Below are 25,449 nucleotides of genomic sequence, written 5' to 3' on the forward strand. Positions count from 1 at the left end.
TGGATTCCTTACTAGATGGATCAATCAATGCTTCAGCGCAGAAGAAAAAAAAAAGAGGCATTTCAAGTTCTTAAGCTTGATCTCTGATTTTGACTTCTTTTGACATTTCTGAGCCACTTTTCTGCTTCAGTGAACATTTAGGGTTCTGCTGAGAGGCCCTGCCCCCCAGAAGCGCTCAGAAAGCCATTAGAAGACTTTAGCCTTTTTAAGGGGACCTGGGAGATGGTGTGTTGGGGTGGGGGGGCGAGCGAGAGCAGAGATGGCTCGCTGCCAAGTGAAGCGCATTAAAAAAACAAGGCGCGAGCAACATGCTGCCTCAGAAAAACATTACTGGCATTTAATATTACATGTTAGCGCAGCGGAGTCAGGACGGGTCAGCGGCTCACAGCATGAGAGAGGAGCTGGCCGAGGGGGGAGTGATGGCTCACGAAATGGGATTTTCTTTCTCATTGAAAGCGGTGGGAATGGCACAGGCACGCGAAAATAAAGGCCCCAGTCCCATGGAGACCGGAGGTCAGTTTTAACCCCCTCCGCGGCTCCTTCATGCCCCCTGTTCCGATGCGCGGGGGGGGCGTGGCCGGGCTGGTTTCCGCACTGATGGGATTTTCTGGGCCGGCTGCTTGTGAGCAGGGGGTGTGGCTGTGACTTCAGGCGGCTGCTGCTGCTTTCTTCCGCTGCCCGTGTGTGGGTCTGCGTGGGCCGCGTTACACCGTGAGACGTGTTCAGTCCTTTACGTTCGTGCTCCGTTTCAGAAGCTCATGAGCATGTCCTTGTTGTCCACCAGCTGGACAAGGGCTCCACTGCTGAAGCTGAGGAGTGTGCTCTACTGCCTCGTGAACACTCTTCTCTTGACACCACTACCCCGTAAGATTGACAAAGTTTCATCATGAGAAAAAATGTTTCTCCACAACGCTGGGAGGGTCCTCTGGGATACCACTAGCCCTGGTGAAGTTGCTGAAAAGTCTGACTGCATCTTCCTGCAAGCAAGCAAGTCGCTTCGTGCAGCTTCACTATTTTTGCATTTCCATTCCTCTCAGTGAATTTGCTTGTGCTGTTTTAAATATGTAAAGGAGAGGGTTAACTCCTTCATCTCCATGGGCCTGTGTGCTGTTTTTCTTTCCGTCGTCGATAATAGCTCCCTCCCCAGCGGCTCACTTAAAGATTGCAGGCTGAGGCACCGTTTGAAGGTAAAAGTCACCTCTGTGCCATCCAAGATGAGTACTGAGCAATGTCAGCGGTGTACTGGGGCTGAAGGGTCGATAGTGGCAACGTGCACGTGCTCTGGTGCCATTGGGTCATGCCATGCCCGATCTACAGGACAGTCTGAAGGACTCTGCTCCCGTTCCAATCGCAGGCCGAGTCCGGGCCGCGCGGGGTCAGCCGGGAATCCGCCCTGCCGCAGGAGAAGGGAGGCCCCTCCGTGCCAGCGCACCTCATCGGGAACCCTTACGCCTTCGGCCTCGCCCCCGGCTCTGTGGTGCAGGATTCCCGATTCCAGCCGCTGACGTGAGTACACCTGGGCGCCTGTCCATCCCGGCATGAAAGATTTCTATTTGTTTTTTTTTATTTCATTCTAGAAAATGTCTTGTAATGGATTGTTTGAAATTTTTTCACTAGCCTAGGTGCTTAAAACATTGTCTTGTGCGCCTGTAGTCCAGGAATAGGCTCCAGGGATATTTAATCAAGTCCTGTGCACCAGGTTTTTACTGATATTTGAACTGCAGAACCTTGCTTTGGAGGGAGAGGTGAAGCAGCATTTCAGTGCAGTATGAATATTTACACAAAGATAAGGCTTGTTTTTAAAACGAGGGTTTTTGCAGGCTCATTTTTTAGGCTTAGGTATTGAATGCAGTGGTTTCGCTGGCAGACTCTCAAAGTATTAGCTAGCCAGTTGCTGCAGGAGAGCTCTGCCCATCTGCGAGTGTGTCCTACTGTGTCCTACTGTGCTGTTATGTGGCGTTGGGCCCTGTAGCATCATGCTGCGTTAGTCTGTGTCTTGTCATGTTGTGCTGTGCTGGGCCGTGTCCTGCAGTGTGCAGTCGTGTGCTGGGCCGTGTCCTGTCCTGCAGCGTGCTGTCGTGTGCTGGGCCGTGTCCTGTCCTGCAGTGTGCCGTCGTGTGCTGGGCCGTGTCCTGTCCTGCAGTGTCCTGCTGGGCCGTGTCCTGTCCTGCAGTGTCCTGCTGGGCCCTGACGCCCTGCTCCTCTCGTTCCCCCAGGAGCCTCCCCCGGCAGGTGCACCATGTGGTCCCTCCAGGCGGCGTCTCAGAGGAGTACCTGCGCAGCTTCAGGCCCTACCCCACCGCCGACGACCTGCGCATGCCATCGCTGCCCCCGCTGGGCCTGGACCCCACCGCCGCCGCCGCCTACTACCACCCCAGCTACCTGCCCCACCCCTCCTTCTCGGCTTACAGGTAGGGGTGCGCCCGCCGTGAGCGCAGGCAGCGCTGAGCTTCCCACAGGTCAGCGGGGCAGCCAAGAGCTCGTTTCCCTTAAACTACACATGAGAGTTTGCAATATTGTCCAGCATTCAAAACATTTTGGAGAATACATTTTTTTTACACGGTGAAGTGTGTGAAGGAAGTGTGTTTTTTACACGGTGTAACTAATAAATGCAGTCATTTCTGTTAGTATTAAGAATGTTTTTAAGCTTGTAAGATCTCCGGGGAGTGAGGGTCTCTGGGCCTGTGGGCGGGGAGAGCCACAGGAAGTATGTCCAGTTTTCCTGTCTTGCTCTGGTGTCTGTAGGAGAAGGAGGCCTGAACTGGAGGCCTCTGTTATACCTGACCACACATTTCCCTGTAGCCTTTAGTACAATTGGCTATAGGGGCTCAGTCTTGGTAAATAAAATGAACTGTAGAAATATTCTTCAATTCCTGTGCTTTAGCTGATTGATTTTTATAGTTCATGAGTTTGATGTCAGATGACAGTTTGCCTCTAGTGTTTTGGATGATTTGCTGATTGTTTTATTGACTCCTTAAAGAGTTGAAATTCAGATGTGTCACGGAGCACAGTCCCCTCGAGACTGTTGACCCCAGATTCCTCTGCTTAGTACCCATGAATGTGTGTGTCTCTGGCCCAATCTTTCTCTCTTGGTTTTCACTCTTCACACTTCACATTCACAGCTGGGCCCCGTGTTCAAATGTTTGTGTGCTGAAATAAGTACAGTATGTTCATCTAGAAGATTGCACTTGTTTGGAAATACAGTTAAAGTTTCTGATTAGGTTGCTTGATGCTGCTTTGAGGTGTGATGATTACAAATGTCATCTCACAGCTCTGTGCTGTGTGTTGGGTTCTGGGCTGGGGCACCTTCTCTGTAGAGTTTGCATGTTCCTGTATCTGCATGGGTTCCTCCCACTGGTGTGCTGATGGGTTGATTGGCTACACTAAGTTGCCGATTCTATAAGAAGCAGGAGTGTAGCCCCTGTCTGTGATGCAGTGGGGGTGCGCGTACATGCTGTTGGTTCTTCAGAAACTGTGCTGTTTGCTTTGCACCTGTGCAGGTGACTTCAGATTAGCAGCGTATGAGGTAATGTTGACTCCAGTGGTTTGCACTCGTTACTCCCAGAGTACTAATTACGCTAATAGAAGACTGGTGAGCCACTGGTGTATTTTGCCCTGCAATAAAATTAAAATTATTTTGTGAAAAGTACTTAAATATCAGATTTTCTCCTTTATTTATACGTTTGAGGTGTATTTTTCTCAGTTTTTGGTTTAATTGTGTTTTAATGTGCGTGTGAGAAGAGGCTCGTTTTGGCCCAGTTGTTTATTTAGTTGCTAGAAGTTTGTTTATCTGGTGATCTGCGATGAATTTCATGATTAATGGAAGAAGAGCAAGAAGCTGATCGTGGGCCTGACTCTCCTCTGTCTTCTCCAGGATGGACGACTCGTTCTGCTTGTCGGCCCTGCGGTCTCCCTTTTACCCCCTCCACACCGCGGGCGCTCTGCCCCCCCTGCACCCCTCGGCGGTACACGTGCACCTGCCGGGAGTGAGGTACCCTGGGGAGCTGGCCCACTCCTCGATCTCGGCGCTGCAGTCGGAGCGCATCTCCGAGAGGTACGATCGCAGCCGCTGGCCTGCCGGGGGCGCCGCGTGTCTCCTTTTAGCTGTGGACCCACAATCAGAGCAGCGCAGCCCAACACTGCGTCGTCCCTCTGTCCCGGTCTGCCTTACTGCACAGGCGGTGCTGTAATAACACTGCAGACACCAGCACAAAGTTCTGCATCAGCAGTACCTGGCTTCATAAAAATTTGTGAGCTGCTAACAATTAAACCACAATGCAAGATGCACCTAAAATAGCTGTTTGGAATTAAAGGCAGAGCTGCTTAAAACTTTAAATGTTCTGTTGTTAGTTGCTTTTCCGAAGGTTTTTTTTTTTCCAGTTACATTTGTCTGGGCACTGAAGGTATTCTTTATTGAAGATGGAGATCAATGGCAGATCGATGTGCGAGTTGCTTTGTTACAGTGTAGTTTATACTGTTATACGTTGCTACAGTTATACACCCAGCATCACCCTATATCCTATGTAGCTGAAAGACATTTTTAGAAAATACATCCTCGATATACTGACTGTTTTGGCAGATCAAGTTAAACCAGGGGTCCTGGAGGAAAAAACACCTGCTGCCGTTATTCCGGTTATAGAATCGCTAATTGAACTAATAGGTGTCTTGATTGGATTATTTGCCTTTTGGGGAATTCCGTCTTGATTGCGGTCGGGACCTTGACGCGAGTGCTGCTCTCGAGGGGGTGAAGGGTCACAGCTCCGGCGCCCTGCTTCTGTCTCCGCAGGCTGCAGATGGAGGACGAGCTGCGCCAGCGGGAGCGCGAGAGGGAGAGGGAGCGCGAGAGGGAGCGGGAGCGCGAGAGGGAGCGCGAGGCCGAGCGGGAGAAGGAGAGAGAGAGGGAGCGCGAGAGGGAACGGGAGAAGGAGCTGGAGCGCGAGAGGGAGAGGGAGCGCGAGCGCGAGAGGGAGAAGGAGAGGGAGCGCGAGGCTGAGAGGCAGAAGGAGAGGGCGCGGGAGAAGGAGCTGCAGGCGTCCAAAGCCCTGGAGAATCACTACCTGGCCGACCTGCACCTCCTGAGGGGACAGCCTGCCGAGGACCGCGCCAAGCCTGCGGAGAGGCTGACGCCCAACCGGCCAGGTGAGCCCAGGAGCAGGACTCCTCTTCCCGGAGATCACTTCTGTACAAGTCCACACTCACGTGCAGGAGGCCTCCCGGGACCTGCAGCCCGGACACCACGCCAGTTATGTGGTACACTTACCTTGTGTCTGCAGCAGCACAAAGTACAGAGCGCACCACCGAAAGCACACACTGAAAATGTTATAAACTCCCCAGTTCCCCTGACGCGAAGGCGGTGGGCACAGATCAGCCCATTAACACCTCCAACACCTGCAGGGAAATCAGAAGGTTTTTAAGCTCTTTTAAGAGACATCAGGGTAGGTGCAGTAACTGTTTGTTGATTCTATCCAAGTCCAATTTCATAAGCTGCTGACAGGATTGTACTACTTGTATGTGCATGTAGCACAACTTTAAAAAGTTTTTTTTAATGAAAATGTATATATTTATATACCCCCAGAACACTTTTTAATGTTTTCTTTGCATGCGTGCACAGACGTGCAATGATTTCAATCTAAAAGAATATATAAAGCATTTGGTTTATTTACTCCAAGTGTCTAAAGTAAAATGCAGAGGCTGAACACATTCTTCAGTAACCAGTAGAGTTTGAATAGCTGTATTCACTAAATGCTCACAGAGTGCTGATTTCCCAAAGCATGTTGCAAACAGATTTACACATTATACCCATTTTTTCCTTAGTGCTTTCACGTGCTTGTTTAAACTTTTAATTTAACTTATTTCTTTGGTCACTCCTTAGTGTGAAAAATACTTAACTTCAAAGGTACTGTTTCCAATAACTTCAGAAACAGAACTTGACACAGCCTCATCTTAACTTGCATGCTGTCATTTCAGACTACACAGCTCTGACTTGTGTCTGCCCATCATTTGCATGAACATCTTTACTGTCAGTTTTCATTTTGGCCTTATCAATGTGCGAACAGTTATGTTTAAAACATTAAAAGCAATACACCAAAATGTGAATTTATATTAGCCCTAAACGCAAAGTTTTGAGGTCACTGTCAGGAGGAAGATAAGAGGAAAATCTTTTATTTTGAAAGGAAAAGGGTCTTTTAAGATACAGGGTCTCTCACATTTCCATGTACTTTGCAGAATGTCAGCTGCACATGCTGACAGTCCAATAAAAAGGGAGTGAACCCTGGGTCTGTCAGAGCTCTCAGCCTTCTTCTGCTTCACTGAACTGGGACCCCAGACGGGGAAGCAAAGCTACTGAGCTCAAGAAGCAGATTTAGTGAATATTTTGCTTTGAATGGCAGAACCTCCTTGAGTGCAGCGTGTTCCACCATTCCAAGCAAAACACATTTGTGGTCTGTGATTCTCCCTCTCATTTTACCTTTCACATGCAGCTTGGGACCCATCTCATGCTTCTGTGATTTCAATGCACAGAGTTGTTGTACTGTTACAGTATGTACTTTATATAAGTAAAAATAGACTTCTGCAGTCCATCAGTATTTCTGTAACTCATGGAAGGTTCTACATAACTACACTTTCTTGGGGATTATATTATATTTATTATTTTTCCATATTTTGGACATGATCTACAAAACGCTTTCACAGGGGCCTAATATTAGGATGAATACTGTCATGTGGTTTAGCACAGCACTGGAGTTTGAAACTGGAGTTTATGTATGCATGTTTTACACGTTAACTTCGTTAGAATAATTCTGAACTGGTGGTGCAGTTTTTTCACCGGGTGCTCTCGGTTTCCCCTGCCTACCGAAGACTTGGCTGGCTGGTTAAATAAGGGGCATCTGTGCCCTGTGATGAGCTGGCATGCCGTATGGAATGTCAGCTTAAGCCCAAACGCAGCTATATCCATCCATCCTCCAGCCATGTCATCCAGTCCCGTGTCACCGGGCAGGGCGCCAGGTCATCGCAGGGCCGGCACCCAGACACCCACACCTGCGCCTGTTTCCCCAGACGCAGACAGCACCCTGGGAATTGAGCCCACGGCCTTCGCTCTGCTAGCAGGGTGCCACCCCGACACAGCTATAAAGGATCTTTATTTTCTTTTCTCTCCAGACAAAACCAAAGAGCCTGTTCTCCCTGCGCCGAAGCCAGTCCAGCCAGGCCTGCATTCTGCCCCGGTGTCCTCGCCCCACCACGCAGTGCCCAGCCTCATCTCTGCCCACGGGGGGTACCTGGGGCCAGGCGGCGGGCTGGGGGTGGGCAGCTCGGCCTCGGGGTCCCTGGCAGCCGCCATGCTGCTGCAGCGCACCAACGAGGAGGAGAAGTGGCTGGCGCGCCAGAGGAAGCTGAGGCAGGAGAAGGAGGACAGGCAGTTCCAGGTGTCGGAGTTCCGGCAGCAGGTCCTGGAGCAGCATCTGGACATCACCCGGCCCGCGGAGGGGGAGCCGCGTCCGGAGGGCCACCGGTGAGGCCCCCCACAGTACACTCCCAGCATACTCAGCAGTGCTGTCACCTCTCTAGGGACACTGCAGGCCGGCCGGGGAATACACCACTTTACTGCAGAACAGAGGCGTTCACACCTGCAGAAAAGCACGGATACGATCTGTAGTGTGGGTGATGTAACCGTATGTGTGATCCCATACGTGTTTTAAGAACCTGCTGGTCATGTCGTAAATCACTCTGTATAGATCTGGCACACAAAGGTGTTTCCTTGTGTTAATCCGTCTCTCGCCGCTGCGCGTCAGTCTTCCTGTTCGGAGGGAAACTCGTCATCCTGCAGGGCGGAAACAAACAGCTGCTGTGTCACCGAAGCCTGTCTTCTGTGGCAGGTGTGGCCTGCTCACCAGCCTCCTCCGAGCCCCGTGGAGCTGCTCTCTAGCATGAGAGGGGAGCAGCAACAGATATGGAAAGATGTTATTTGTTGTTATTTATAAATAGTAAATCTATCCAGTGAGACGTTGTGTTTCCAGTGAGAGGAACAGGACCCTCTTTGTCGGGTTTTCCTCACTTGACTGGCACTCGCCCTCTGTGTGAGCTGCTGTGTAATTTCGCCTGGCTTCGTGCCGCCAGCCTTCGCCGCTGACGAGACCCTATTGTTATTGTTCATCTGGCGGATTAAAGCTCCAAGCAGGTTTAATGGGAGGAGATTGTGGGTCAGCCACACAATAGCTAATTCTCCCTTCATCCTCAGCACCTTGTATAATTCAAGTTATTTTTTTCTTCTCCGTAATATCTGCTTTTGGCCCCGGCTTCTTCGGCATTATTGAGGTCAATCCTAATTAATACTATAATACTAGGCTTGTGCTAGGGATGTGAAGTAGACACACCTCCTGTTGGTAATCCTGATTGATAATTATATTGTTCCCCTGTGTTATGCAGAGGGACTGCATTAAACAGATAGAATGAAAACTAGCAGGCCAGAGAGCTGTGATTAACATAATCTGTTTGGGTGGTGGATAGCTGTTTAATTAGCTGGTTTAGCTGAATTAACTGTGATGCCTTCCCCGTTCTTTTAGCGCACTTTTAAGCAACTTTGGATGACATACAAGGAAATGAAAATAACATGAACTGACACGTGATGCAGCCATTTGTGTTTTTGCTTCCACAAGCCCATATGTGTTCCAGGGAAAAGCCTCTAAGTCCACTGTGTTGTCTCAGAGGACTGTCTTTCCTGTCTAAATGAAGTAGCTTGTAGTTTTTTCCCTCTGGGTTTGTGTCTCAGGCTAAGGAACGCTGGCTCTGGGTTGGTGGGTTACATCTCAAATCTCTTGCCCTGTTCCAGGCCGATCCCTAACCACCATGAGCCAGGCAGCAGAGACGTGCTCCAACACCTGGGGGCGCCCCCCCCTCTGATCTCCCCCAAACCCCAGCACCGAGAGCACCCTCCCCCGCCCGCCACCACCCTTTGGAACCCCGCCTCCCTCATCGAGAGCCCGTCCGAGTCCAGGCGCAGCCACGAGCCCCCCCACTACAAGGCCGAGCGCGCCTTCGGCTCCGACAGGCCGGAGGAGGCCGGCAGGAGGAGGGAGCCCCTGGACAAGTTCCCTCCTGCCCGGGCCGGCGGGAGCTTCCTGGAGCCCAGCACCTTCCTGGCGGAGCTGGAGAAGTCCACACAGACCATCCTGAGCCAGCAGAGGGCCTCGCTGTCCCTGTCCCTGCCCAGCCCGTACGGCGACCTGGGCGCGGCCCTCAAGCCCAGCGGCCCCTGCAGGGGTGCGCCGGCGCCCCCCCGGGGCTCCGACCCCATGCTGGTGTACGACGAGTTCCTGCAGCAGCACCGCCGGCTGGTCAGCAAGCTGGACCTGGAGGAGCGGCGGCGCCGGGAGGCCCGCGAGAAGGGTGAGGCTCGCACCCGGGCACCGCCGTCTGGGCAGGGAAGCGCTTTGTCCAGGATCGCACGTGTTTGACGGCTGAAAGGGTGAAAGATGTTAGGATGCTGTTTTTTAATTGGGGGTTAATCGTAGGTGAAAAGATGTGCAGGTTTAGGGGTGTCATTCCAGACCGCTAACGGCGTGTCATGGGAAGACTGACAGGCGGGGCAGGAGCAGAGCGCTTTTCTGCGTCTTCGTGCTTTGAGAAAGACATTCGTAGAGGCCTCATCGCTGAGCGACCTCACACCTGCCTGTGGGAGCTGGACAGAAGCTGCTCGCTCCCGCGTCCCCCAGCCCGGCTGGCGGATCGGGCCCCGGGCGGCGGCCTGGAGCCGTGGCGTCTCCCGGAGTGGGAGCAGCAGTGTCGCTGGCCTAGTCTGGGGGGGGGCAGGCGGTTCTGTGGTGGACTTGTTTCTCCTCCCTGCCGCTGCTCCACTTGCCGGCTAATTAAGACAGCCGCTGACAGGCGGGAGCCGGGCCTGACGTGCGGGGGAGCACTCCGCTGTCACCCCCTGTCTCAGCGCCGCTCTGTTCCCTCTAATTAGGCTATTACTACGACTTGGACGACTCGTACGACGAGAGCGACGAGGAGGAGGTGCGGGCCCACCTGCGCCGCGTGGCCGAGCAGCCGCCGCTCAAGCTGGACGACTCGTCCGAGGTAACTCCTGCTCCTGTCGTTGTTTGGGATTTGCGCCCCCGGGGGGGGCTTTTTTTTTGTGTCGGGAGAGGAGCGGCAGGGAAGCGGGTGGCGTGCGGCGCTCTCCTTGCTGTGAGCCAGCGCTCCAGCGGCAGAAATGAATTGCCCTTATGTTAAAATTGTACAGCGTGCTGTGCAAATAAATGTGTATTTTATAAAACCATTTATGTCCCTTCAAACCACAAACAGCTTGTGAAAGCGTACACAGCGCGCCGCGAGTGTCCTCCTTTAGTCAGACCTAACAAACTGCTCTGCCAGTACCTCAGCTGTAATGGGCGCCGCAGTTGCCCTCCCTCCTCCGCGGTGCTCCACACTTCCTGAGCTTCAGCCCCAGGGGGCAGGCCTGTGCCGGCGGCCCCCCAGCTCTGCAGGCAGGGTGACAGCCCCGGCCTGTCTTGGCTTGACGCCTCCTCGCGGCCTGCGCTTCCTGCTCAAGCCAACTGCTGGCGTGTCGCCTGCCTGGGGGGGCCCCCACCCCCCACTGACCCCACATGCGGCTCTTCTGTGCCCCTGCAGAAGACGGGGTTCCTGCGGCTGTTCGGCCTGACCACACGCGCCCACCGGGAGCAGCTGCTGGAGCAGAAGAGGCAGAAGAGGAGGAGGATGCTGAGGGAGCGCAGCCCCTCCCCGCCGGCCGTCCAGACCAAGCGGCAGACGCCCCCGCCCGCCCCCCTGAGCACGCGCTACACCCCCGAGCAAATGAACAGCCTGCCCGAGCTGGAGGACAAGAAGAAGTTCCTCACCATGTTCAGCCTCTCCCACGTCAACACCCAGCAGAGGAGAGGTAGGCCCGGCCGCCCTCGCGCGCACCCCTCGCCCCTCGCCCCTCACCCCTCACCCCTCACCCCTCGCCAGGGAGATGCCAAGGGCATATTGTTTTGGTCTATATATGCGTTTAAATGAACAATTTACACAGTGTGATCGTTCTAAAACCCCCTTAAACTTGGATTTAAAACATAAATTCTAGTTTATGATTTGAAATGGAACCTGCGCAATAAATTACCTTAAAAGCTTCCGTCTCTATTTTATTCACTATAAAGACACTAATGGAGGCCAGACATAAGTAGAGTTCATCCTGAGTATGACTGTTGAACCTGTTAGGAAAAGTCTCTGAGAAACGCAGAGCCCCTAGCTGTCACCCTGGTGTTTAATCGGCAGTGAGTGAAGGTCCAGCTCTGGGAGAGGGATTGTCATCTCTCCGGCCGGGCGGCTGCCCTCTGACAGTCAGGCCGAGTCCGGATAACCGGCAGGGGCCCAGGAGCCCCCGGCTGCCTCTGATCCCGGAGGCTGTACTGTATGCTGCCCCCAGGCAGGTGTAGCAGCAGCACTGCCTGTGGTATTGAGGACGGCAGCGTTGTCTCGCTGTTAGAGCAGAGGATTCGTGACAGCGAGGACCAGAGGGAATTCGGGGCGAAATCCTGACATCTGTTATTAGCCAATTCTCTGATGGATAATACTCAAGTGTAAAACGGGGAGAGTTCCACTTGGGAATAGATTCAGATTGGTCCTTTTTCATGCGGTTTAACAATCATTTATCAGTCAATATGGCCAGTTCCCTTTAAGGACTTAATTGTACAGGGAAACATAAGTTTGCTGCTTTTAGCCCTGCCATCCCTATGTTTCAGATTTCCAGCTCAGCAGCAGGGTCCTCCGGTACGAAACCGTGCTAAAATGGTTCCTCTCATTATCTAGACAATGAAAAGGTGGTGGAGCTGCTGCAGGCTATAAAGCAGAAGAGTGTGACACTGGAGACCGTCAGACAGTCCGCCCAGCCTCTGGGCAAGAGCCCAGCCACCCCTCCCACAGGTAAGACACAGTGACATGGCTCCATTTGTCACAGCTTACATGTGCTGTTACATAGCCAGCACATTCCTAATGCACAAGGAAATGAGACAGAGAGGGATGAGCAGCGATCGAATGACAGAACACAGAGCAATTTAGATTTGGTTATCTTTTCACATTGAGGATTTCTGGGGGAAAAGTCGGAAATTGATCGTTTCTAACGGCACGCCCGTGTTTTCAGTGGAGACGATGGCAGGCCTCCCTCCCGCGGACGTGGACAGGCCGCCCAGTGTCCGGCTTCCCTCCCCCCCTCTCCCGGACGCCCCGAAGGCTGTGGAGCGGCTGAAGCCCCCCGAAGCCCCGAGACCGAAGGAGCCTTCCTGCAGCGGGGACAAGGCCAGGCCGAGCGACGGCCACACTGCCAAGAGGAGCCCCAGCCTGCTGAACAGCATGCGCCCCCCCCACGCCCACAAGGAGGGGCCCCAGTGCCGGAATGGCAAGACCCGGCCCTGGGAGAGCGTCAGCGCCGAGGAGTTCGCCCAGCAGTTCCACGAGTCGGTGCTGCAGTCCACCCAGAAGGCCCTGCAGAAGCACAAAGGTACGGCCACTCCTCCCCAGCGGGCTGGAGACTGATCCGCTGCCCCGCTCCGCGGGGAGCGACAGGCTGCAGCCGCTGTTCGCAGTAAAGATGGAAAAAATCATCTTGAGGGGAAAGCTGGGGGGTTTTGAACTGAGGGATGGAGGTCCAGGGAAAAGAAGCTCTTTTCCTTCTTTGCTGATCGAGGCAGTTTCCTGACGAGCAGGGTCGAGCAGGGTTTCTCTGCCCGCGGCCTGGTGTGTTAATGTCGCCCCCCTCTCTGTCCCAGGGGGCTTCACAGGGGCGGCGGAGCCGAACCACAAGCTGGACTCCCTGGTGCACTACAACATTCCAGAGCTGCAGGCCTCCCGGCCAGCGCTGCCCCAGCACAACGGGCAGCACTGCGCCCCGCCGGCCCGCAGAGAGGAGGCCTCCGGCGAGGAGGGCTCGGAAGAGGAGGAGGAGGAGGAAGAGGAGGAGGAGGAGGAAGCTCCGGCCCCCCGGTGGCAGGGGATCGAGGCGGTGTTTGAGGCCTACCAGGAGTACATCGACGGTGAGCGCAGACAGCCGTGCGTGCTGCAGTGCTGTCATTGACCATTAAGGGAGGAAAGAGGAGCACAGAGGGCTGCAGTCCTACCTCAGCAGGCTCACGGGAACATAGCGCAGGCTGAGCAATGCGCTAAGTCATCCTCTCATTTAGAAGAGTTGTTGAAGCAAAACGTTCTATAGTCAGCTTTCACAAAAATTCATTGCGTCTGCTTTTTCCACATGAACATGAGGCTTTTAACTCCCAGAAGACAGCTGACACAGACACCTTTCTTGTATACAGTAATTAGCCCATATGGCCAAATGATAAACCTTAAGAAAAACAGCAGATGTAGTTTCAGTGAGCTCCCACCAGAGGGTGCTATTCAGCTTCTATGTATTGCAAGCCCCGTTTCCAAACTGAGTCCACAAGACTGCTGGCACTGTGAGCAAACCACAGAATGCCAGGAAACCTAGAATTTAACTGGTCAAAGGAATTTCTGGTTTGAATGTGCCCCTGCCCCAGTGTGAGTCACGTCAAGCATTGCACGTAGCACTGCACACGTTTTCCTTAGAAAACATTTCACTTGGAGTGAAGGTATTGCTACATCTTTAATTGCTGAGGGGTTTACAGACTGCACCCTCATCATCATGACACAGATACAAGTTGCAATGCTTGATGGTCCTGGAAATAATTACGGCATTGCTATTTTTTTAAGTAAAGAGAATAAACTCGCCTTTGAAACACATCTCCTTACAGAGTAATGAGCCCCTGCGCTGCAGCCGCGGTGTTCAGCGCAGTGAGGGCCGCCCGTGGCGCTCAGCCTGTCTCTGGTGATTACTGCGCCGAGTGTCAGTGGAGATGCTAATGAGAGCTGGGGTGATTTCCACAGGCTCACAGGCTGTCTTCTTTCTCTCTCGCTCTCTGTCTGCATTTCCCAGAGCAAAGTATCGAGCGGCAGGTGCTGCAGACCCAGTGCAGGAGGCTGGAGGCTCACCACTATAATCTCAGTCTCACTGCGGAGCAGCTCTCGCACAGCATGGGGGTGAGTTTGCTTTCTGACTTAACAGCCCTCCTGAGACCCAGGCAGCCTCAGACCTTGATAACGCAGCCAGGCAGGAGATCATTACAAACTTCCCCTAAATCTGATGCAAGAACACCCGGCTCCACTCCCACATGCTGGCAGTGTTGATAAGGATGAGTGGGATACAGGGCAGCGCCAGCTGGCCTGACTGGACTGTGTGGACAGGCCTGACTGGACTGTGTGGACAGGCCTGACTGGACTGCAGTGGACAGGCCTGACTGGACTGCAGTGGACAGGCTTGACTGGACTGCCGTGGACAGGCCACACTGCAGTGGACAGGCTTGACTGGACTGCAGTGGACAGGCCACACTGCAGTGGACAGGCCATACTGCGGTTGACGGCCCTGACTGGACTGCAGTGGACAGGCCACACTGCGGTGGACAGGCTTGACTGGACTGCAGTGGACAGGCCACACTGCAGTGGACAGGCCTGACTGGACTGCAGTGGACAGGCTTGACTGGACTGCCGTGGACAGGCCACACTGCAGTGGACAGGCTTGACTGGACTGCCGTGGACAGGCCACACTGCAGTGGACAGGCCATACTGCGGTTGACGGCCCTGACTGGACTGCGTGGACAGGCCACACTGCGGTGGACAGGCTTGACTGGACTGCAGTGGACAGGCCACACTGCAGTGGACAGGCCTGACTGGACTGCGTGGACAGGCCACACTGCAGTGGACAGGCCTGACTGTGGATGGGCCTGACAATACTCAAAGTAGTTCATTCTTATTGGTTTTTACATGGCGAGACTGAGGACTGATTTTCACTGCACCTGTGAAGGCTGGGACGGGCGGTGCTCTTCCGCGGTCCGGCTGTGCTGGGGGTGCCTGCAGCAGCGCACATTCGTTTGATTGATCTCCAGTCACTGTTACTGAACAAAGGGAACTCGCAAAGCACCTAGATTATCTGGGGTGTCTTCAGACCTGCCAGTGTGGTTTATCTCCCCCTCTTCCTTCTTCAACAGGAGCTGATGGCCCAGAAGCAGAAGCTGGCCTCCGAGCGCGAGAAGCTCCAGGCCGAGCTGGACCACTTCCGAAAGTGCCTTGCACTGCCACAGACGCACTGGTCTAGGGGTTACTTTAAGGGCTACCCCCCGAGGTGACATCCCTACGCCCTCCCTGGTCCCCAGAGTAGCAAAACAGAGTCTATTTTATTACCTGGATTATTTAAGAAAGTCTCCACGAAAGATGGACTGCAGCTACAGCAAGCCCTGAATGTGCCATGCATTGGAAAGCCCACCCAGTGTGTCTGTCTTCAGCTCTGGGCGCAGGGAGGAGCAGACAGCTGGTAGCCAGGCCCGGGGAAGCCGTGTCCTGATCCTGCTGGAATCTCAGAGGGGCGGGCTGGCTCCCTGCGCTTGGAGCTCTCCACCCAACCGGATACAAACGATGCCCACTCCATCCTTACGATGCCAATAAAACCCAGGCAGAAATGAAAGGCTGGGATCCTTTGAAATTCTGAAATGAATTGCATTGTCTTGCAACATTATAATTTGGCACAGTACTAGTAAAAAAAGCATTTTGTCACATACAGCTGTGGACATTTACTGTCCGCACTCCTGCACAAATGTTGTCTGCTGCCCTCTGGTACATACACGAGACACCCCTGTGGTTCTAATGGGCTCTCAACTGGAAATGCACTTAAAAAACCCTGAAGAACTCTCTCGAGGTACTGTGTTTCAAGGTATTCCTTTTTTTTTGATTGGGGAAGAACTTCCATGCACATTTTGGAAAGATTGAAAAGGCAATGTTTTATTACAAAATAGAAATTTTGAAATGAAAAGGTGCTTCAGCCTTGCAATGTAAATAATATTAAAAGATTTTTGTATGTTTTTATTACTTTAATTATTGTTATTACAAAAAGCCTGCCATTTTTAATATGTTAATGCTTTTTGGCAAAAGAAATTGCTTTTAGTGTTTGTACTGCTGCTGGTCAGGATAAAAAATTGAAGCATTTTAAAGGAAAGAAACGGCTTTCACTGGTGCATGTGCTCCTACCTTTTTCTTTTTTGGTTGCACCAGTAAAAGGTTATAGGTTAAAAATGAAACACGCATTATGGCCTTTCTCTCTCCCTTCCTGTGGTGGTGTGGAAGAAGTCTCTGAACAAGCTGAATCAAACCACTGTAGATAGCAGGGCTCCAGTACTGGGCACTGTGAAGACAGCAGCTGCAAGCACACTGGACTCCTCCCCTTCAGGCTAAGTGTGGACTGAACTGCGACTCAGGTGCTTGACACCACTAGCAAGTCGAAACAAGGTTTCTTTTTTGCAGAATAAGGTCATCATCTGAAGGTTTTTACTGGTATGTTAATGTATCACAGTCTTTTGCAGGAATAGTTAGGATGTGAACATAAATGCATGCTTACATGTCCTTACCCATTAAGCATCTAACTGTTAAGTAATGTAAGGACATTAAATACGATACCTTTTTTGTAACGCTGACAGCTGAAGCACAATGCCACCAGTATGAAGTATGTGGTGCCAGGTTCAGACCTGTTGTGCCCTGGTTCTCGGGCAGGATTTAAGCCGAGCCGATAGGGTGGCACTGCGGGTGGTTTGTGCTCCCAGAGCCGCCTGCTGGGAAGTGGTTAAAGGGCGGTCGTCTCTGGTTTGCAGTGCAGAGCTGATAACACTGCAGGTCCTCTTCCTGCACCCCCCTCCCAGCAGAGGTGCAGCCCCTTGCAGAGCGATGCTGTAGTTAAAACGCCCAGTAGAGAACTGTCAGTACCGCAGGGACGAGCATACCTGAACAGCTAAAAGAAAAGCCCTTTGTTGTGCGATCATTCCTTCTAAGAAAGTTCCGGTCTGTTCAGGAACATGCTCGTGCTGTTCCTCGTCTCTCCTTCGCTGTGTTCTGTGTTCGGTGTGCAGGAAGTCCCTGTGACTCTGCCCAGCTAGCTTCTCCTCTGTTGACGAGGCAGTCGCTGCAGGACTCCAGGCGGCCGCCAGCGCCGGGCGCGGCAGAGGAAGCTGCTTGAATCTCTGTGCTGCCTTTACTTTCAGTCCTGGCGGCTGGCTCTTACTCCCAGGTTGCTCTGTAAAGCAGCTCAGATCTCGGAGATGAGAGGGGGTTTTGCAAGGCTGCTGCCTGTACTGTGGGGAAAAGAGAGACTGGCTTGGTTTTTGGGTTGGGGAAAATGTTCGCCTGTAAGGTCTGCCGCAAAGAGCTCCTTATTGTCCCCCTCTGAGGTCGTGAGGTCCCCCCGCTGCCTTGTGATTATCAGCTGTGGAGCAGTGACTGTCATCCAGCCTTCTTATCTCAAATGCCATAAAACTGATGTGTGTGCCAAATAGCCACTCAGGGCTTTCAGCCTGCCTTCCCTAGCTACCTGTGGTGGACAGAATTACTGAGGCATTTCATGTAGAAGACTCCCGTAGACCCACTGTGAATATTGGAAATTGATTAGAAATGGGCATTTCAACCAACCCAATAAACCTTATTCCTTCCCTTAGGATTAAATTCAATATATTCATGTACTTTAAAAATACGTACTGTATTTTGTGTACCCCTTTTCTGCTTCTGCTGAAATAAGTAGTCGGTGCTGGTAAAGCTGCAGCACCAAGGCCTCTTGAGTTCATTCGATGCGTTTCAAGTAATTCCCACTAGAGGGCGCTCTAGTTGTGCTTTTGTGCGTGAAGACGTTTGTTTCTTTGCCAAGTCCCTTCACTCCTTCCTGAACGTTTTCTTCACTCCTTACAAGAGTCACTTTGAAATCCCTCGCAAGTTAGCTGAGTTTAACTCCTGAGAGTCCAGCCACAGAAACCTGAACAGCCAGTACTAAAGAGGAACCTAAACCACGGCGCTCATCTGAAAATTATTTTGAAAAAGCGAGCCTTATTCCAGTGTTGTTAGGTGGTGCATTCTAGAAAACAAAAGATTAATGTCAATACTAATATTTATTTAGAAAATCTATTTTTATATTTTTAAAGTCTAGAACATCACCAGAATACGAAATGACAAGTGAGCAATAAAGGGTGATTTATTGTTTTTTTCTATAGAATGCTCCCACAATGGCCATCCGTCTTGTTCCGTGAGTGCTGGCGATATCCATTTTAGTTTTTTCCTGCGTGACTCGGGAACAGTTCTGGGTGTTGAAAGGAGCATGTGTGGGGTACCTGCGGAAGCGGGGGCGGTTCGCGATGGGGAGAACTGCCCTCGTCTTGAGTGGGGTAGCCCCGCCGCCAGACAGCTCTGCAGGCGCCCTCCTCAGCAGCTCAGCCAGGCCCTGCACGTCGGGAGCACAGCCTTCTTCCACAGACGAGAGAAACGCGTCGCGGCCGCAGCCGCGCTGTTAATGGAGACAGTGTGCTATCTGCCTGTCGAACAACTTTGTACCACATGCTTCCATTAACACAAAACTAAATGTCGTCCTTATTTTAACTTGCACTCGCATATTGTGTTTTCAAACAAGATTCTCAGCAAATAGATGCCAGGACTTTTTCTTTGTCCTTCATCGGCCCGGGCTCAGTGTTTTCTGAATTGCCTTTTTTTGTTCGTTTTCGAAGCCAAGCTCCCTGCCAATCTGGCCCACATGTCCCATTGCTGTGCAGTGTCTCTACTGAACATGCCCCCCCTGCTACACTCACCAGATCGCACTAGGAGACATCTTGTTTTTCACTGTATTTGATGGGTTTGTGTCAATTCTGTGTTGGTATGGTGGATGAGCAGTTCATCTGAATACCGATTAACCAGCCCTGGAGGAGAATGGGGGTGCGCTGTACTGTGTGGTGTCAGAATGATCTTGTAAAAATGGAAAGAGGCAGCAAACGAGAGCTCTGCCTGCTCCCCCATGTGCAGTTCAATCCCTCGACCCCGCGCCCCCCCGGCCGCCAGCCGGCCCGCGGCCACGCCCCCACCTGCCCTGTTCTCTGGAGGATGTTTAGATGCTGTGAAGAAAAAAGTTTTTAAATGTACTTGTTTGAATTAATTGTAATGTAATATATTCTTTGTTGAATGTAGTAATTAGGTATTTATGAATATATTGCTGTAATTTCAGACAAAAAAGACAATAAAATATTGCAAAATGTCCAGAAAGGGGTGGTGGTTGATTCTTGGTGGGTGAGAAAGACGCACGCTTGCAGCATTAATAAAGGTGTGAGCAGGGACAAGGTTCTTCTGCAGACCTTTCATCTGCAATTTATTCTGGAGACCACAGAGACCACAGAGAGTCGGGAGCGGAGTTTTACTCCATAGCCGAAGGACAGTCCCTTTTTACAGTATAGTGTCCCCCTCACTACACTGGGGCATTAGAACCCACACAGACTGCAGGGTGAGCGCCTGCTGAGCTTCAGTGGCTGCCAGTTGTCAGTTGCAGAGTACTATGTTAAAAGTTTTGCTAATTTGTTTAATAAACAGAACAGTTCTGAAACCCCCATTGTTGTGCATGCACACAGTAATGTTCCAAAAGTCTTCCTAAATTACCCTTTAATTTGCGGGAATGAGTAACAACTAGCTTGGATTCTCTAAACACGTACCAACATTAAATAAGGGATAGGTATTATAGAGCAAAAAAAATGGATTTTATACGTAAAGATTAGATATATTGCAATTATTAAGTATAAAACATTTTTGGTTTAGAATCGCATTCTGGAGCAGTGGTCAGAGGATTTATGTTCAGGCTCTGGAAGGATATGAGTTAAGAGCTCTGATGACGCATTGCTGTAGTTCTCTTGAGCAACGCCTCTTACTCAGATGGCCTCAGTGACCGATGGCACAGCAGTGCAGTGATCAGCATTGCTGCCCCGAGCGCTGGGGGCCCTGGGTTCAGTCCTGCACCTTCATGTGGGTTTCTTCTCACCGTCCACAGCCATGCCTGCTCAGATAGGCACTGGCCCCCCTGTGACTGTTAGATAATGCAATAAGACAATGAATGGAAGGCTGCTTTAATGAAAGAGCCAGTTGTAAAATATAAGCTATAGCAGTGACAACCATATGAACCGTTGGCTAAAAAAAATGGTTAATCAGACAAATCACAGAGGTGACAAAGGGTCAGGGGATTTTTCCATCTGTATTTCTCTATGTCCACACCTGACTATAAAAGACATTTCTCAGTCACCGCAGTATGTAGTCCAGATAGGATGCATCAGACCATCACTTTGATTAAAGACAAAATAAAATAATCAGACTACAGAACTGAAGAAACCAAGTTAACCATGCACAACCATTGCAGCACCTCGTGGGGTTTCCAGCAGTCTCCTGTAGCACTCAGCTCAGAGGTGGGTTCTGACTACAGGCATGTACTATGCAGTTTTATCAGTTTCAAAATGACACCAAGATTGGCTCTCCTACAGAGCGCAATAAGCGTGCATGTTGTTTTCATATTGTTTTTCCATCAAAGGAAAGAAAAAAACACCTATAAGGGAGTCTTACATCATGTTGGATTCAAACAATAACCTCACAGTAGTTCTAAAAAAACTCCAGTTTGAGGCTCTGCTTTGGCACCCTCTAGTGGACACATCAGATTAAAGTGTGCAGCATCTTCCTTTAGGTTTTGCACAATATTCTTAATGCATTATAATTATTGCCTACCATTGGAAAACACCTACCTGATGGCATGCAGAAATAGGAATGAACCATTGGTATATCAGGGATAAGTGCATTTAATCAAAAAACTTCCAATAATAATATCAATGATCTTATCACATCAGGCTAAAAAGAATTGAATTTGACTATTGAGCTAAAAACCCACACATGCATAAATTAGTGTAGCATTTTTCTAGGGCGCCTTGCAGATTCCTTTAATGGGTACTCTGGACTCTTTTTAATTAAAAATGCACATGGTGAAATCCACTAGACCACACAAGTGATAGATGGAAATAAAAATCCTGTTTAAGTGCTTTAAGTCTCCAGAGGGATTACAAACGTATTAATACTGACCCCCACACTACCGGCAACACACACAGTCACCGGGCGAAATGGAGATCTTCTTACAATAAGCACACCCAGTACGGGCGCAGGGCACTTTATTTGCATATAGCAACCAAGCAAATCCTAAGCCTATCCTCAGCCCAGGCCTGGCTCCCTGAACTGGAGTGTGAACCACACACTCAGTCAGGATTTCCCGACAAAGGATTTCCGTTAATATTAGCAGGTGTTGCAGAGTCACTGTCTTCTCCAGTGTCTGTGGCTGCAGACATTTCCACATTCAGGACTCTACAGGTGTGGGACTGTGTAGCTTCCACAGTCTCGGCTCTTAGTTACTTGTCTCTACCTGTTGGATTTACTGGTAAACCCAAACGTTTCTGGAAAAGGACGTCCCTGGTTCATGTCATACAGGCCCAATTGCAAAGACAAAGGCCTGGCAGAACGGACTGTCAGTCTTTCACGAGGGGGGGTGGACGGCACCTAAAAGTCCTGTGATTTGGCGGAGTCTTTTCCAGGCTGCATGTTTGTGCGCAGTTTGTACATGTGGTTCAAGGACTCCAGGAAGAACTGCCTGATTGTGTTAATCTCCATCAGGGTCAGGTTATCCAGCTAGAATTAAAAACAGAAAAGAAACAAGGCTGTAACCTCTACTGTTCATGCACTGTCTGCTGAGCGGATTAATGAGGCTGTTGTTGCGTTATATCTCCTCTCTTATCAACGGGCCAGTTCAATATGTACCCCACTGTATTACTCAGAGCAGCGAACTGTCACAACGCCTAAGGGTTTCAAAATGCAAAACTGGTCCAGTCAGAGGGAATTACTGTGAGAACACAGGCACGAGCTGAGGTGGGCATTCGATCCTGGTGACAAACTGTGGTGGGATCACTCCTGAGGACAAACCAGGCACTAAATCAATATGCAGCTGACTTCAATAACTGAGAGAGCAGCCACAGGAACGCTCCGGTCTAGTCTAAAGCACCGCCGGTCTGTCAGTAATGGAAACCCCCTACCTTGGCATGTGCTTCCTGCTGGCTGACGAAGCTGTCTGCGGACAGGCGGAGCTTGGCAATGCGCGTGTCCCACGTGTCCTTCACCAGCGTCCGGATTTCATCGGCCTTGGGGATGTTGTCAGAAGCACTTTGAAGAGACAGGCCCATGAGGTCAGCATGTGTCCAGAGCTTAAAGGACAGTTACGGGGGCAGACAAATGAAAGCTCACAGTCTTAAGATGCACGTGTGTTCCTCTTGAAAAACATATCTGAAAATTATATTTCTTTAAACCTTCTGTAATCCCACATGCCACTTCAAATCACAGCAAGGATTCAATAAACTGTTTTTGTTTGTTTGTTTCTTATGCAAATCGGTCTTGAACAAAGAAGGTATGAGGGAACCCAACACGAGTATTCAGAATCATCAAAGGCCCGGACACACTCGGCCCAGTGGACTTCTCCAGCACGAAGAGCGAAACAAACCAGAGGCCACAGGTGCAAGCTGCAGGGAAGTGCATTTAGAGGAGGAGCATCTTTACCCAAAGGGTAGCGTGAGCCTGGAGCAGGCTAGCCAGCCATATGGTTGAAGTTGATCTCCTGGCTTTTTTGAAGAAAGGGCTGGATGAGATCCTCAGATCAATCAATGACAAACTAACAAGAAGGTTAGATGGGATGAATAATCTCCTCTCCTCTGCAACAGTTCTAATGTTCTTCACTGGGACACAAAACTCACCTTTCAGCAGCATGAGGCCAAAGTTATAGGGTGGTGGCAAAAGTAGAAACTGAATGTCCTTGGTTGACCCCACCAAAATCCTGACTTGAGTCTGACTGAAAACTTGAAGACTTGCGGTCATTCAGCCAAGCAGCTCGACCGAGGCCAAGCACGTTTCCAGGGAAGAACAGCAAACACTGCAGCAGCACAGTGTGCACAGCTGGCAGAGACTCACAGCATTCACCGAGCATCGGGACAGAGGGGGTGAGTATTCGTGAAGTCAACAGATTGTATTCTCCAATTTTCATGGCAGTTTCTGCTGATATTTAACTTTCATTACCCAAAATATTACGTGTATTCAAATTGTGGTGAAAAACATTCGCTTTAAAATAAACGTACATACATACTACATCAGAAAGGAATGAATACTTGAGCTTGGCACTGCATGTTGCTCAAGCAAAGAGGAAAAGCTATTTCTTTGAAGCTTCATGACCGAGTAGGAAGGGTGTTGTGTCACAGGTCGAGAGTGCAGCGATACTCACTGGTTCAACAGTAACTTGGTCAGCTCCATGTAGTATGGACTGGGCATGGGGGTGAACATCCCTACTTTCCTCTCCTGCTCCCTGATCTCTTCCAGCTTCTCTGCAGTAGAGACAAGGGCTGACACTGAACACGCTCTCTCACGGCTAACCCCCCAAACGAGGCAGACAGCATGACCAGCTGCACCATCACAGATTCATTCCAAAGCTGAACGCCACGTTAGGTTTTATGAGACACAGGCATTAGGAGCAAATTTACATCTCAAAAAAGACATAAAGCTGCATTTACACATTAATGTCTTTCAATTGAATGTGGTTTTTAAATCCCATTCTATCTCAAACTCTTCTGGTAAACACAGAGTTATAAAGTCTCCCTTTTAAACTGATTAAAACAAGCAAGTTGTCCGTTGCTGAGACTAGAGATACACAATCCTCATTATTACCAATCTGTCAGAGGCAATTGTTAATTTAATTTAGACAATATCTGGAAACAAGATGGATGGACTATTCAGATTTCAAATACCAGAGATCTCTTAATTATGCCAGAAGCTATATCACCCAGCAATTCACAACTGACAACCAGCTCAGCAGGGGTGAGCCTGGCTAGTACCTGGATGGGAGACTCCTGGGAAAGCTGAGGTTGCTGCTTGAAGAGGCGTTAGAGGGGCTGTGGTCTGTGTGGGTCCTAATGCCACAGTATAGCGACAGATAGACACTAAACTGTAAAAAGGTGCCGTCCTTCAGATGAGACGTAAAACTAAGGTCCAAACTCTCTGTGATTAAAAAATCCCAGGGCGTTTCTCAAAAAAGAGTAGGGGTGTTACCCTGGTGTCCTGGTCAAACTTCCCCCTGGCCTTTACCAGTCACGGCCTCCTAATAACCCCCCTCTCTGAACTGGCTTCATCACTCTGCTCTCCTCCCCACTGAGAGCTGGTGTGTGGGGAGAGTACTGGTGCACTCCGGCTGCCATCACATCCGGCACACTGGGCTGCACACCAGTGGTGGTGAAGACTATTTACCTGTAAAGCACTCTGAGTGGAGTATCCAGAAAAGCTATAAATTGTAGGTCTAAGGAATTATTAACTGAGAATCGACTAAATGCGTTAATAATAACAGATGAACTACAAGGGAAAGACATTAAGTAATAAGTGGACAGAGCAAATTAACTGGAATGCATTCTAAAGGCTAACATGTAAAGGAAACAAATACATCCAGTGGCATCTATCCATCTTTTCATAACCGGACAAATTAGCTGTTCTCACCAACATCCATCCAGTCGGGGGGCACGATTCTACACTTCTGTCTCTGCTTCAGGTTGATAGCCAGCCAGACAGGCACATCCACGGGCAGACCGGGGTTGAAAGGACCCAAGTCCCCCTACCAGGACAATAAGAACTATTGACGCTTAAAATCAAAACAATTTTACATGTCAAAATTGACAGAGCTGTGGTTCGACCATCCCAAATTCGCATTTTGATTTAAATTCACTCGCTACAGTCCGGTTTAAAATCGCGTTCTACAAACATGCGGATTTCTTTAATCTTGATTGATTTAAAGAAGGAATCATTTCATTAACTGTAGCTATTTCACGTAGTTTGTGTCTACCATTATTATTACTGTAAGCAAAAAGAATATGTAAAGAGATGTTCTGTCATTTGCTTGTCAAATGTGTATCTAACCGGACGGATACTCTACACCACAATACAGATGCATTCTTAACTACACTGCTACGCCCTTTCATTTATGTACTTACCCCAATCAAATAGACTTTGTCTAGACTGAAATTCGGAATTATGGTCACCATCTCCTTTTCAGCTAAGAACTCTACCTCTGAAGGATCCATCCGCAAGACAGACTTTTAAATTATATTTCACCAGTTACCACAGTCTGCCGACAAGTTTCCCGCGCTGAATTCTGACGATGACGCGGTGACCCGGAAGTGAAGACTTTTACTGTCGGCAGTCACGGGGGAACCGGAAGTCCGGCTCCTGTTGTAGCAGCCCTTCGGTTTCGATTATTACCCGTGGAAACTCTTAGCTATTCAAACTTATATTATGTTAATTATAGGTTACTGTGAGGTAAATCATATTTTTTAATTATTCAGACTTACGTTTTTATCGTTAATAGTCACTATTAACATAATTGTATGTTTATAACTTTTATGTTATTGAGTTTTTCAGCATCTTAGTATGTTTAATAAAGATTTGTTCATCTCCGAAACAAAGTTTTGCGTCGCGTTGAAAATGATTTGACTTTCTTAATTACTT

At 50.0% G+C, this 25,449-nt stretch overlaps 2 protein-coding genes across 7 annotated transcripts in view; one reads left to right on the top strand and one right to left on the bottom strand.

Moving 5' to 3' along the window:
* gse1b (Gse1 coiled-coil protein b) overlaps positions 1-19,113 on the top strand; it is a 265,129-nt gene extending 246,016 nt beyond the window's left edge. For all 6 annotated transcript variants that reach the window (XM_088614301.1, XM_088614306.1, XM_088614303.1 and 3 more), the window contains 13 exons: positions 1,355-1,506; positions 2,217-2,411; positions 3,875-4,054; positions 4,787-5,139; positions 7,156-7,507; positions 8,825-9,381; positions 9,959-10,071; positions 10,627-10,894; positions 11,803-11,916; positions 12,134-12,490; positions 12,759-13,022; positions 13,937-14,040; positions 15,045-19,113. In XM_088614301.1, coding sequence (XP_088470427.1) covers positions 1,355-1,506; positions 2,217-2,411; positions 3,875-4,054; positions 4,787-5,139; positions 7,156-7,507; positions 8,825-9,381; positions 9,959-10,071; positions 10,627-10,894; positions 11,803-11,916; positions 12,134-12,490; positions 12,759-13,022; positions 13,937-14,040; positions 15,045-15,182 — 3,147 coding nt within the window. In that variant the 3' untranslated portion in view covers positions 15,183-19,113. The remainder of the gene's footprint in view (positions 1-1,354; positions 1,507-2,216; positions 2,412-3,874; positions 4,055-4,786; positions 5,140-7,155; positions 7,508-8,824; positions 9,382-9,958; positions 10,072-10,626; positions 10,895-11,802; positions 11,917-12,133; positions 12,491-12,758; positions 13,023-13,936; positions 14,041-15,044) is intronic.
* Positions 19,114-20,067: 954 nt separating this feature from the next.
* On the bottom strand, positions 20,068-25,120 carry gins2 (GINS complex subunit 2). The gene is made up of 5 exons (XM_088614318.1): positions 24,936-25,120; positions 24,445-24,559; positions 23,186-23,285; positions 21,954-22,080; positions 20,068-21,552 (listed from the first exon to the last, which is right to left on the bottom strand). Exons 1-5 carry the CDS (start codon positions 25,023-25,025, stop codon positions 21,424-21,426), a joined length of 561 nt encoding a protein of 186 aa, XP_088470444.1. The 5' UTR covers positions 25,026-25,120; the 3' UTR covers positions 20,068-21,423.
* Positions 25,121-25,449: the final 329 nt, after the last annotated feature.

The sequence above is a fragment of the Lepisosteus platostomus genome, chromosome 20, assembly GCF_059453375.1.
Source record: "Lepisosteus platostomus isolate fLepPlt1 chromosome 20, fLepPlt1.hap1, whole genome shotgun sequence".
Classification (NCBI taxonomy): domain Eukaryota; kingdom Metazoa; phylum Chordata; class Actinopteri; order Semionotiformes; family Lepisosteidae; genus Lepisosteus; species Lepisosteus platostomus.

Excerpts from the sequence above, each read along its gene's own strand:
- gins2 (XM_088614318.1), bottom strand. The coding sequence starts at position 25,025 with ATGGATCCTTCAGAGGTAGAGTTCTTAGCTGAAAAGGAGATGGTGACC. Across the intron at positions 24,560-24,935 it reads ACAAAGTCTATTTGATTGGG|GGGGACTTGGGTCCTTTCAA; the intron begins GTAAGTACATAA and ends TTGTCCTGGTAG. Across the intron at positions 23,286-24,444 it reads CCCCGACTGGATGGATGTTG|AGAAGCTGGAAGAGATCAGG; the intron begins GTGAGAACAGCT and ends TCTCTACTGCAG.